The sequence below is a fragment of the Hemitrygon akajei genome, chromosome 8, assembly GCF_048418815.1.
Source record: "Hemitrygon akajei chromosome 8, sHemAka1.3, whole genome shotgun sequence".
NCBI lineage: Eukaryota > Metazoa > Chordata > Chondrichthyes > Myliobatiformes > Dasyatidae > Hemitrygon > Hemitrygon akajei.
The window spans coordinates 10,260,778-10,273,913 of NC_133131.1; the positions used below are offsets into that span (position 1 = coordinate 10,260,778).

Below are 13,136 nucleotides of genomic sequence, written 5' to 3' on the forward strand. Positions count from 1 at the left end.
ACCACCAAAATAATGAGGGTTGTAATACAGCACCTTTTCAAGTCTGTATTTTTGAGTGTTGTTTTATTATAATATTGAAATCTTAACTGACAATAAAATTGCTGAAAATACAAAGCAAGTCAGGCAGCATCTGTGGAGAAGTGTGTCTCAATCTTGATGACCATTCAGAATAATTGACCTGAAATGATTCTCTCTCTACCTATGCTACTGAGCTGCTGCATTTTTCTAAAATTTTCTGGTTTTAATTCTGATTTCTTCCATCTGCAGTGTTTTGCTTTTAAGTACAGCAGTTTTTAGAATTGGGAAGTATCTTTTGATCTAAAAATATTCAAATACATTCATCTAATTATACGTTTTGCTGGGTAAGATGAAAATGGAGAATTGATCTTTTAACTGTGGTTCCCTGTTATGCTCTAAATCCTCCATAGGATGCATTCATTCTTCAAAATCAAAGTAAATCTATTGTCAAAGTACATAGACTATATAGTACATCACTATATACTACCTTGAGATTCATTTTCTGTTGGGGAAATAAAGAAATGCAGTAGAATTTATGAAAACTACACATAAACAAAGACTAATAAAAAAAACTAATGGGAAAAGAAGACAAATTGTGCAAACAAAAATAAATATTGCTAAGAACATGAGTTTGTAGACTTGAGTTGTCGAGTCCATGAAAATGAATCTGTAGGTTGTGGGATCAGTTCAGAATGGAGGTGAGTGAAGTTATCCATGTCAGTTCAGGAGCCTGATGGTTGTAGGATCGTAACTGTTCCTGAACCTGGTGGTGTGGGACTTAAGGTTCCTGTACCTCTCCTGCCCGATGGTCGCAGTGAGAAGAGAGCATGGCCTAGATGGTGTGGGGGTATTACTTGGTCCAAAAGGCATGATGCAACATGCCGAGTATTCAGAGCCATAAACTGCTTCGTCATCAGGAACCCTCATCAGGCTCTTGAACCAAAGGGATAATTTCACTTGCCCCAGCATTGAAATAAGCCTACAGACTCTCTTTGAAGGACTGTTCATCTCATGCTCTCGATATTTATTACTATTATTTCTTTTTGTATTTGCACAGTTTGTTGTCTTTTGCACACTGGTTGAACCCCCAAGTTGACACAATCTTTCATTGATTCTATTATGATTATTATTCTATTATGGATTTGCTGAGTATGCCCACAAGAAAATAAATCTCAAAATTGTATATGGTGACATAAATGTACTTTGATAATAAATTTACTTAGAACTTGTGTTACTTAGACTTTGGATAGATTATTGTGATCAGTGAAATTAGAAATTTAAAATTTGTAAATGGTAATTTCATTCTCTTGGGTAGAACTGGAAGAGAAAAGTATAATTTTTTTATTGTGTCAATAATAAATGGTATTTAATACTATTTACTGAAGAATAGTGGTTTGAACATATTGTGCTGATTTCATTTTTTTTAATTCCCCACAGTACTGCAATGGTGGTGACCTGGCAGATTATCTGCAAGGTAAGTTGAAACATTTTTGAATGTAGGTGTTGATGTATTCATTCCTTTCTCTGAGTGGTGTTCAAAGAATTGCTCCCATAAAGTGTGGCTGCTGAGCTCATTAAAGTACAAGTAATATATTCAGCATCACCATGTGTGTACAATTGTTCATATGATGGAACTTTGAAGCTGAACATCAAAAACTTGAGATCACTGGGGGGAGGTGGTCATTGAGTTTGAAATGTAGTGATTTAAGTATTTAGTTGAAAAACCCTCTGATTTCAGTTTCCCGTTTGTAAATGAGTTTTGTTTGTAACGCTGGGCCCTTGTTTATCCTCTGACACCATTGGTGTCAAGATTCAGCCCTGTTCCTTAACTTCCCTGAGAGCAAGTGGAGGTTGCTTATGTGAATCGAATTCAACTAGGAGTCAGTTACACACTTACTTTCACCTTATGGCAGTGTTAGTAGGTCAGAGCATATGATCTGTAAGCTAATCTGAGTCTGCAATAGTAACAGCCTCTAGTCCAATTTCAATTACCATAAGGAGGTAGAATGTGTCATGTGAGCAAAATACTGCACTTTTTTTTGCTGTACTCCATTTTTATGATTTAAGTTTGTTTGATATGAAAATGGAGGGCTATGTAGGAGGGAAGAGTTAGGTTGATCTTTGGGTAGGTTAAGAGACGTTATTGTGGGCCAAAGGGGCTGTACTGTGCTGTAATGTTCCACATTCTAATTGTTCAGCAGTTGCTGGCGCTCTGCAATAGAATGTTAATCACAAAGTACTTTTGAAATCTTTTTATGGATGTTGTTTCCATTCTGAGTTCCAGTCATGCCATGGCGCTTGAGTATATTTATCCTTAAATGAACCTAATAGTGACAGCAGGGTAACTGAAGCACGATGTGCAATTTCCCCCAAACCTTGAGCCAGAAACATGTCTTCATTGGACTTGCCTTCCTCTTCATGACTGATCCTCTGCCTGAATCAAAATTGAATAATTATTGAGACAGACTTTTTCTGGCCATTCAGGTCAAATGCATTTATTATAAACACAATAACATTTGCAGATGATGGAAATTAAAGCAACACACAAAATGCTGGAGGAACTTAGCAGGCCAGGCAGCATCTATAGAAAAGAATAGATAGTCGATGTTTTGGACCGTGACCCTTCTTTGGGACTCAATGTATTTATTTGGGGTTTAGAAGTTAACCTGTAAATCGTACATCATTCTGTAGAGCTAAAAATGTTCTTTCTATAATCCTTCATCTCAATAACTGATAGGGAAACACATCTTTACTCCTGACCTGCTTTTTAAACTCTTGTCGCAAATTCCAAAGAATGGAACGGCACTGGACAGGCCATTGGAGCCAGTGTTGTGCTGATTAATTGCGTGTGCAGGGTGTATGAAAATCTGAAAATATTGAACAAGTCATGCAGCACACATGAAAGCTATAGGAGAGTTGATGTTTCTGATTTGTCCTCATCAAATCATTCCCATTGAAAATATTAACATTCTGATCTTTCAGTGGGTGTTGGCTGGCCTGACTCTTGTTTTCAGATTTCGTACAATTATAGAGATTTCTATTTGCTTCATTTAATTAAATGTTTACATTTCGGTAAATGGCACTGAAGCCTCACAGTCTGTTCAATAATGATTTTATGAAAACTCAGTTCCTTGTATTTTTTTTTTCCATTTTAAATAGTCAAAGGAACACTTAGTGAAGACACCATTAGAATCTTCCTCCAGCAGATTGCAGCCGCGATGCGAATACTTCACAACAAGGGAATAATCCATCGTGATTTGAAACCACAGAATATCCTACTTTCTTATGTTAGCCGGAAAAAGTCCAATATGAATGGCATTCGTGTCAAAATAGGTAAAGCTAAAAGATTGATGTCTGTTGCAAAATTGGTTTGTGTGTTTGCTTCCAGTCAATGTACTAAAGAATATGACATTGCACTGTCCTGTTTCAGAGTATTCCAAATGGTTTCCAAACAGCTTTGCACAAGATTGTTCTAAGTCTAAGCTGCTGTAAATCTCCATGTTATCTAGATTTTTTTATATATAGTTCTTGACCTCTGATTGCAACCATTTGTGGTACTATGCTTGGATTTGTATCCACTAATGAGAGGACAGAGCTTTCAAGCTTTGAATAGGTCAAAATAATTTAACAAGAAATATAGAATTAAACTACTGAACTGTGTGGGTTTCACAGACAGAATTGTTAGATTTAAGGTCAAATGTGCTAGCAGTTATGATGTGGGTGTTTCTCACCTTGAGTGAAACCAGAGTACTATCAAAAGCTTGTGAGTTTGTTGCTTGTGTTGAGTTCGGGGGGTGTGTTTTTTTTTAAAAGTCATCTTGCAGTGCTTCTCAAATGCCTGAAGCACTTTAGAAGGAAGTTAGTTTTAGTAGCAGTGGAGTGCAATGCCATTGCTTAAATCAGGGGTACCCAACCTTTTATTTTACGCCATTGACCCCTATCTTTAGCCAAGTGGTCTGTGGGCCACAGGTTGGGGAACCCTGGAGCTGAATGCTCCCAGTCCACTAGTGAGGAAGAGATTTTAAAAACAGATTAGGTTTACTTATCACATGTGTATTGAAGCAGTGACCAAATACGGTCCAGGGATCTGCTGTGGGCAGCCTACAAATGTCACCACACTTCTGGCATCAACTTAGCATGCCCACAACTTATTAATTAATTCAAACCCGCAAGCCTTTGGAATGTGGGAGGAAACCGGAGGTCACGACAAGAGCGCACAAACTCCTTACAGACAGCGACGAGAATCGAACCCTGATTGATGATGCTGTAACAGCTAGGCTACTGTGCTGCCCCAACAGACTGAATTCTTGTGACTGTTTTGTGTTCAGTGACTTATGCTAGAAAACATTTAGGTTATCTGGCGACCAGCAGGACTGCCTGGGTGTAAAAGTCCCAACAACTTTGCAACAGGCTCTCACTCATGACAAATGGTTGTTCATGACATTTAGGAGAGTAGATACTTATATTTAAAAAAAATCACTAAGGGAATGGATATTTTGCCACCAGTTAAAGCAAGTGATTTGGAATTCTCTCTGAGAACTTGACACAAACACTTTATTATTTGTTCTTTACTGCACTAGACATCCTAATGAAATGTTCCAAGAATTCATGTGCATTGCCAAGCAATTCCAAGCACATGTTATTTACAACTTTCGCTAAAAGACAAGTGTGAATTTATTGGGGGTGTAAGCACCCTGATGGAAAGAACACGCTCATCCTGCAGGAAGCAATGTTATGCTCCACTTATGGCAATTATTTAGTAAACAGTCATTCGGTTCATACTGGATTAACTGAAGTAAATACTCTGTTCAGTTTAAACACAATTCCAGACCACTTGCTGAAGGTACTCACTTACCCCGTTGCAAGCTGTTGAACTGGTTTTGCATATCCAGTATTTTCTGTTTTTATTCAAATTCATTTTCTTTTATCTGGCTTGTCCAAAAAGAAGTGGCTGATTTCTTAAAAGGGCGATAGCTTCTGAACATTTACAAATGAAGCTGTTTAAATGTACACTCTTGGCATTGCTTCATTTTTAAAATGCCCATGCAAGCTAGTTCCATTTGGTCCATATTCTTCTAAAACTTTACAATTTATGTACCTGTTCAACTGTCTTTTAAACTCCCTGCAGTTCAAAATAATTTACTGTATATAAAAGGTATTAACACATAATGCACTTCTACACTTCCTTCAGATTTGTTTTTCATAAGGTATTTTTGATAAAAGGTTGCTAAAATCATTTTTAAGTATTGCAATACATTTCTTTCTATTTCTTTGCAGCTGATTTTGGCTTTGCCCGATATTTACAGAGTAACATGATGGCTGCCACACTCTGTGGTTCTCCCATGTACATGGTGAGTGAAGAGTCCATTTGTTTTCATCTAAATTGGTGGAGATTGTTGTGAAAATGTTGTATATCTGATGCAGCAATCTGCTTTAAGCAAATCTGTACACTTGTTTTTACAATCTGTGCTTGTCTTGCATATATTATCCAACCTTCTTATCCCCTGTAGGTGGCAAAAAAATCTGTGAGAAATAGTTCCAGCACTCCCTGTATTCCCCTCTTCATATTGTTCCATGTGTACTTCATGTTCATTATTGAAGCAAATGTTGTGTAATGTTCAAAGTTCGCAGTAAATTTATTATCAAAGTACATGTATGTCACCATATAGAACATAAAACATAGAACAATACAACACAGTACGGGCCCTTCGGCCCATGATGTACAACCCTGAGATTCATTTTCTTGTGGGCATTCACAGTAAGTACAAAGAAACACAATAGAATCAATGAAAAATGGCATATAACTGGCAAACAACCAATTGCAAAAGACAGCAACTTGTTCAAATACAAAAAGAAAAACAAAATAATAATAAAAAGACGTAATATTGAGAGCTTGAGTTGTAGTGACTTTGAAAGAGAGTCCACAGGTTGTGGGATCAGTTCAGTGCTGAAGTGAGTGAAGTTATCCACTCTGGTTCAGGAGCCTGATGATTGAACCTGGTGGTATGGGGGCTAAGGTTCCTGATGGCAGCAGCGAGAAGTGAGCACACCGTGGATTGGATGGTGGGCGTCCTGGATGATAGATGCTGTTTTCCTACAATAGCATTCCTTGTAGATGTGCTCAGTGGTGGAGTGCTTTACCTGTGATGGGCTGGGTTGTATCCACTAATTTTTGTAGGCTTTTTCATTCAAGGGCATTGGTGTCTCCAGTGTTTCTCTTGGGCAGTCAAGATTTATATATTTTTTTTTTAAAAAAAAGACAGAAGTGAGTTGTCCAGTTTATTTTTGGTGAACCCGGCAGCAAGTTGAACATATGGAAAAGCAGCAGGGAAAAACCATCTGGACTTTTGCCATGCTCTTTCATTCAGCAAGTTCAGTAGTAATCATGTGCCTGGTTCATTTTATCGAGTCTGGGTTTATATTGGATCTTAGTCACTTATCATAGCCCCAAAATAGCAAGAAAAAAGTCAGTAAAGAGAGGGCAAAAGTTGGAAAATGAGAACAGTGTTGTCAAAATTTGAAAGTCACTTCCACATCAATTTGTTAATGTTCCTAGCCTCTGATTTTATTTAGCGATACAGCACAGAATAGGCCCTTGCGGCCCTTTGAGTTATGCAACCCTACACCCCCAATTAACCTCAACCTAATTATGAATAAATTTACAATGGCCAGTTAACCTTGCTAGCATGTCTTTGGACAGTGGGGAAAAAAACAACATATTCCACAGGGAGAACTTGGAGATACTCCTTACAGAATGGCACTGGAATTGAACTTTGAATTCAGGAATGCCCCAAACTGTAATAGCATTGCACTTACCACTACCCTACAATGGTGCCCAGCTTTATACTTTGTATAAGTTTTCAACTTTTGACTGCCAGTTTTTGCCCACTTGTTCAACATGCCTATGCCTCTTTGTTTGCTATTCACAAATTATTCTGGCACCAGACTTTGTATCAGCTTTCTTTGCATTTAAATGATTAATTCAGAGCCTGAATTAATGAAGGCCTTAATAAAAGCTTGCCACAGTGAATCAAGCTATTGTATTTCCCCCTGTCCTTCAACCAATGTAATATTTTACTCTCTCTAACAGCCTTTTGTGAGGTCCCTAAGATCCAGGAACAGAACATTCATTCATTCCAATTTATCTTTTACCTTAATTACATCCTCAAAAAACAATCTTGCATTTGCCAACCACAATTTCCTCTTGTTTATAAAGTTATTGATATGATTTTCCCAAGTTTTGCGTCCTAAATAGGTTTCAGTATGTTGCCAACTGAAATCAGGCAAACTTGTTGACAGATCCCCTTTTTCCCTTGCTCTGCTTTCTAGAAAAACAGTGCTTTTTTTTCTCACTTTCTGTCTATGGGACTGTTCTAGATAACCTGGAGAATGATGGAAGAATGTTCTTCCTTGATACACATGAAATAGATGGTGGAAGTGATGGCAGGAGAGTGAAAGAGGGATCCATGTGAATCTTTTGATATTTATCAGGACAACAAACGTTCAAATTGGAAAATATACTCTACCTGGTGCAAATTTTTTTTCTTTTTTTAAATTTATTGAGATACAACATAGTACAGGCCCTTCCGGTCCTTCAAGCCACCCCGCCCAGCAATTCCCTGATTTAACACTGGCCTAATCACAGGACAATTTACAATGACCAATTAACCTACTGTCCAGGATGTCTTTGGACTGTGGGAGGAAACCGGAGCACATGGAGGAAATCCATGCGGTCATGGGGAGAACTCCTTACAGACAGCGATGGGAATTGCACCCTGGTCGCCTGCACTGTAAAACGTGTGCTAACCACCACACCACCGAGCTGCTGTTCCGGAGTTTATTAGAATTCATAATTGAAAATAAGATTTGAACCGTAATAAGATTCAAAAGCCTCATCCCTCTTCAATACTATTAATATTCTCTTTTCTTTCAGGCACCTGAGGTTATCATGTCACAACACTATGATGCTAAGGCAGATCTCTGGAGTATAGGCACTGTGATATTTCAGTGCCTTGTTGGCAAGCCTCCTTTCCAGGTAGATTTTGAGAAAAAGAAGATAATTTAAGTTATATCTTTTACTGATGCAGACAGTTTTTGAAGTGGCCTAGAAGTTAGTGGAGTGCCTACCAGAAATCCCCATTATCTGCTGACATTTTATGAATACTGGTAGTTGAACAACCAGGGTTAAACAAATTTTTATATTCTGCCACAACGAGTCCACTCTCAGGTTGGACAAGCCACACCTCCTATTCCATCTAGGTAGTCTCCAACCTAATAGCATGAACAGCGATCTCTCCAATCAGGGGTAATTTCTTTTTCCCCCTCCCCCTTCATTCTTCTTCTACTTACTCTTACTACTCTTACTACTTCTCACCTGCTGATCACTCTCCCCTGGTGCCCCTGCTCCTTCCCTTTCTTTCATGGTCCACTCTCTCCTATAGGATTGCTTCTTCTCCAGCCCTTTGTCTTTTCCACCTGTTTCCCCCCACCCAGCTTCTCAGTTCATTTCCCCTCCTTCATAAACCTGGCCTCACATGGACCTCTACCATTAACTGAGGGGTCCATGGACCCCAGGTTGAAAACCCCTGTTCTAGCTTATATTCCTCTCCCTCTCCCCTTCCCTTATTCTGGCTTCTCCCCCCTTCCTTTCTAGTCCTCTCTGCCCAAAATGCTGACTGTTTATTCATTACCATTGGTGCTGCCTGACCTGCTGAGCTCCTCCAGCATTTTGATTGTGTTGCTCTGGATTTCCTGCATCGTCAGAATCTCTGGTTTTATATTTGTACACATGAGAGGGGAAAAAAATTATAAATGTTTTTAAAAAAATTACTTGATTGATTTGAAAGGTAGTTTAGCATATTGAGCAAGACTGGTCAAAAGAAATGCGTCACTGCAATGCAACTGGTAAACATTGAACTAAATGTGACTTGTAACATTTAGCCATTTAAACAAATTAATCTCAAGTTTTTGGCACTAAGGCTCGTTCATGGTGTTCGTTAGCTACAAAGTACTGACACGAGTTGAGCACTGCCCTGATAGGAGACAGATAATTCTCAGGGGGAAGAGAATGGTTTAATATTGCTGAAGAACCTAGCAGTAGCAGCAGGAAAAATATTGGGGTTATATTGCAGATGCTGATGCCGATACCATCCTAATGAGCAGTAGGTGAATGGCAGGCATATTTCCATTTGCATATTGTTTTTTATGCTTATGGGGCAAATCAAAACATATATTGAATTTCCTTTTTGTTTTAAAACTGTCATGTGCACAAAATAAGAAAAATAATGCCTTTTAAAAATGTTTGCATTAGCTTCAGAATAAAAGCTAATTAACATACGTTTATTGTGACATTGGAAGTGGGTCATGTATCACACTAATGAATATAGCTACCTGTATGTTTGTTCAACTGATCAGTTGTTTAGAATATAGAACTGGAAATATCTGGTATCTTATTATTTGCCTTACAATCACCAGATCAGCTTCTTTTTGATATTATTCTCTTGAATAACTAATTCAGAACTTGAAAAAGGATCTAGTGCTTTCCTGGGATATATGACAAATAAGTTCTTCTTGGGCTTCCAGTTGGATATAGGTATCGATTTTAACTGATGATGATAGAATTTGTCATCGAAACGTCAGTTAAAATTGGTTTCTGTACCTGGCTGGAAGCCCGAGAAGTTCAAATCAGAATTTATTTCTAAAATTTGAAACTCTCTATTGCAGGCAAACAGCCCACAGGATTTAAGGCTCTTCTATGAGAAGAACAAAAGTCTGGTCCCCAAGTAAGTGGCTGCTTACCTTGTATAATTTCCTTTAAAACAATCTTGAAAAATAAAATTTAATCCAGGTGCTGGTACAATTCATTCTAAGATGGAGATAGATGCTTTATTGATCCCTAAGGAAATTACAGTATCACGGTAGTATTACAAATGCGCAGATATACAAATCTTAGAAGAGAAGTAAGAAAGAGTAAAAAAAAATAAGTTAACTCAAACAATCTAACAGGAGGGGGTTTCACATCCCCGGCTGTAAGTTGACTCATGATAGAGCCTAATGTCTGAGGGTAACAATAAAGTCATATGGCTCTCTTTGGAGCAGCGCAGGCTGGCTGATTCAAACAGCTGGTAAAGATAGTACTGGCGAGTCACAGCAAACAAACTTCTGACTGTTCTATTAATGACACTTTTTCTGGACAATGATCACTGCAATCCGCAGCCTCTAATTTCCCTTTGGGGGCTGTGCTTTTCAACAGTCTGTACAACTAGCAGTTTTGTGGTATCCTGAAGGATTCAGTGAACTAGAATTTCAGGAATGCAGGAACGGCTGTGGCAGACTTGGTGCCCGATCGAGGCAGCGGGGACCAGGTCCGATCGGAGCGATGGGACTGGGCCCAAGAGTGAAAATGACTGATGTTTGGCCATTGCTGGTGTGGGCTTGGGGCTCAGTCAAAGTGGCAGGGCCTGAGCCTGCGAGAAATGCGTTTATATTATAGAATGGGGCTACTTAGAAAATACACTGTACACTCATTGGCCACTATATTAGCTACCTCCTAAACTAATAAAGTGGCCAGTGAGCGCACTTCTTTTATTTTCTACTGCTGTAGCCCATCCACATCAGGTTCAACCAGTTGTACATTCACAGATGCTGTTCTAAACACCACTGTTGTAATGAGCGGTCACTTGAATTACTGTTTCCTTCCTGTCGATTTGAACCAGTCCAACCATTCTTCTCTGATCTCTTTCATTAGCAAAGTGTTTTCAACCACAGAACTGCCACTCATTGTATGTTTTTTGTTTCTCACACTATCCTCTGTAAACTCTGGAGCCTGTTGTGTGTGAAAATCCCAGGAGGTCAGCAATTTGTGAGATACTGTATCCAGAGATACCGGCCACGTGACAGATGCACTGCCACCTGGCTGGTCAGAGGACACACCACATGCCAATCAACATTTGGTCCCTCCCAACTAATCAATGCACACCTAAATTATTGGTCACCTTAATTGATTATCTCGCCCAGCCTCATGCTTTAAAAGGTGAGACTTGCCCTTGGCTAGCTCTCTTACAGACTACCACATTGGAGGTAAGTGCATTGATTTATGCTTGGGAAGGTCTATCATTTGTCCTGTTAAGGGAGCTGCAGCTATCCAAGGTCAAGGGGGATAGCTGTTGTAGTGCTTTTCCCTTGTCCTTTGTTTGTGTAACCGTACCCTGTTCCCACACCGCTTCCTGTGTATTGTAGTTGCTTGTGTTGACCGGACTTCCCCTTGTAAATAAATTCCTTATTATTAAAACTGTGTGTGTCCAGGCCTCTACTGTTGAGACTCAAAGAACCAGTTATTTTCCATCACAACAGATACTCAAACCACCCCATCTGGCACCATCAATTATTCCAGTCAAAGTCACTTAGATCACATTTCTTCCTCATTCTGATGTTTTGTGTGAACAACAATAGAACCTCTTAACTATGTCTGCATGCTTTTGTGCATTGAGTTGTTGCCACATGATTGGCTGATCAGATATTTGCATTAATGAACAGATGTGCAGGTGTACCTAATAAAGTGGCCACTAAGTATAGATGGCCTCAACTCTGGTTTTGTTTTTTTAACAATGAGATATTGACCAACATTATTTCATTGATTTTAGTAGAATTGTCTGCAGAATTGTTCACAGAACCTGAATGAACCGAAAGTATTGATCTGGATTTTGCATCCAGTTGTAAAATGCCAGTGTTCACCAGTGACCGTGAGAAATCCTTCCAACACAGATCTAGCAAACTCCTGTTGAGCAGAACTCATTATTATGACACTTGTTGCTGTGAGGATTCAGTTCATAGTTATCCCAACACTAAGCAGCAGTGATGTCAGCAAACTGGCTGGGCATCTAGTCATAATGGAAAAACTTTCCTTTGACTGCAATCCAACACATGATTTACACATTTTTAAAATAGTGCAAACCTTAACAACATGACAAAGCATGCAGTTGTGGTAGAAGTAGCGATAAATATTTTTACAAGATATATTTTAAGATAGAACCTTAACTCTGAAATATCAGAATAGATAAAGTGACCTTTTGGGTGTATTTTACAACAGGAATAAGTAAGTATGTGGAAGTACTGAGTTTGCTGACTTCTAAGGATTATACTGCAGAAGGCTTCACAGCAGTTACCATGTGGATCAGTTGGAAATCACTGACCACAACCTTTGAGCTTTCTTGGCTTATCCCAGCATGTGCCACTCCCAACAGTGCCAGCATTCATGAGGAAAATGACAGTTTTGATGCTGTTACAGTCACAAACCTTGGTCGCTAATTCCACATTTTCTTTGTAGAACAGACACAAGTGAAAGGTTGTGCATTAATCTACATATGCAGCAGTCTCTCTACTGTCCATATTTTCAGGAGTTGTGGCTACTAATGTTGATTATTGTCCAACAAAATCAGAATTTAACAAATCCAGTCTGTTCAGATTGGCAACAACAGCTTCTCCACAATCTCCATCAGCACAGGTGCACCACAAGGCAGTGTGCTTAGACACCTGCTCTACTCACTTTATACTTATGACTATTTGGCTAAGCACAGCTCCAAAGCCGTAATTAAATTCTCCAACGACACCACTATCTTTGGCCAAATCAAGAATGGTGACAAATCAGCATATAGGAGGGAGATTGAAAATTTGGCTGAGTAACAACCTCTCATTCAATGTCAGCAAGACCAAGGAGATGATTATTGATGTTGAGGAGAAATCAGGAGGTCAGAGGTGGAGAGAGTCAGCAACGTTACATCACAGAGGATCTGTTCTGGGCCCAGCACGTGTACAATTACAAAGAAAGCATGGCAGCGTTTCTACTTCTTTAGAAGCTTGCAGAGATTTGGCATGACATCAAAAACTCTGACAAACTTCTTATAGATGTATGCTGTGTGAGTATATTGACTGTTGCACCATGTCTTGGTCCGGAAAGCCTACAAAAGACGGTGAATATGGCCCGGTCCATCACAGCTAAAGACCTCCCCACCATTGAGCACATCTGCACGGAGCACTTTCACAGGAAAGCAGTATCCATCATCGGGGCCCCCACTATCTAAGCCATTGTTTCTTCTCGCGGCTGCCATCAGGAAGAAGAT

General features: G+C 39.2%; 1 protein-coding gene across 4 annotated transcripts in view; it reads left to right on the plus strand.

The window, feature by feature from the left end:
• Positions 1-13,136, plus strand: part of ulk2 (unc-51 like autophagy activating kinase 2) — a 123,450-nt gene that overhangs the window by 54,404 nt on the left and 55,910 nt on the right. For all 4 annotated transcript variants that reach the window (XM_073053188.1, XM_073053189.1, XM_073053187.1 and 1 more), the window contains 5 exons: positions 1,456-1,492; positions 3,178-3,351; positions 5,296-5,369; positions 7,952-8,053; positions 9,742-9,800. In XM_073053188.1, coding sequence (XP_072909289.1) covers positions 1,456-1,492; positions 3,178-3,351; positions 5,296-5,369; positions 7,952-8,053; positions 9,742-9,800 — 446 coding nt within the window. The remainder of the gene's footprint in view (positions 1-1,455; positions 1,493-3,177; positions 3,352-5,295; positions 5,370-7,951; positions 8,054-9,741; positions 9,801-13,136) is intronic.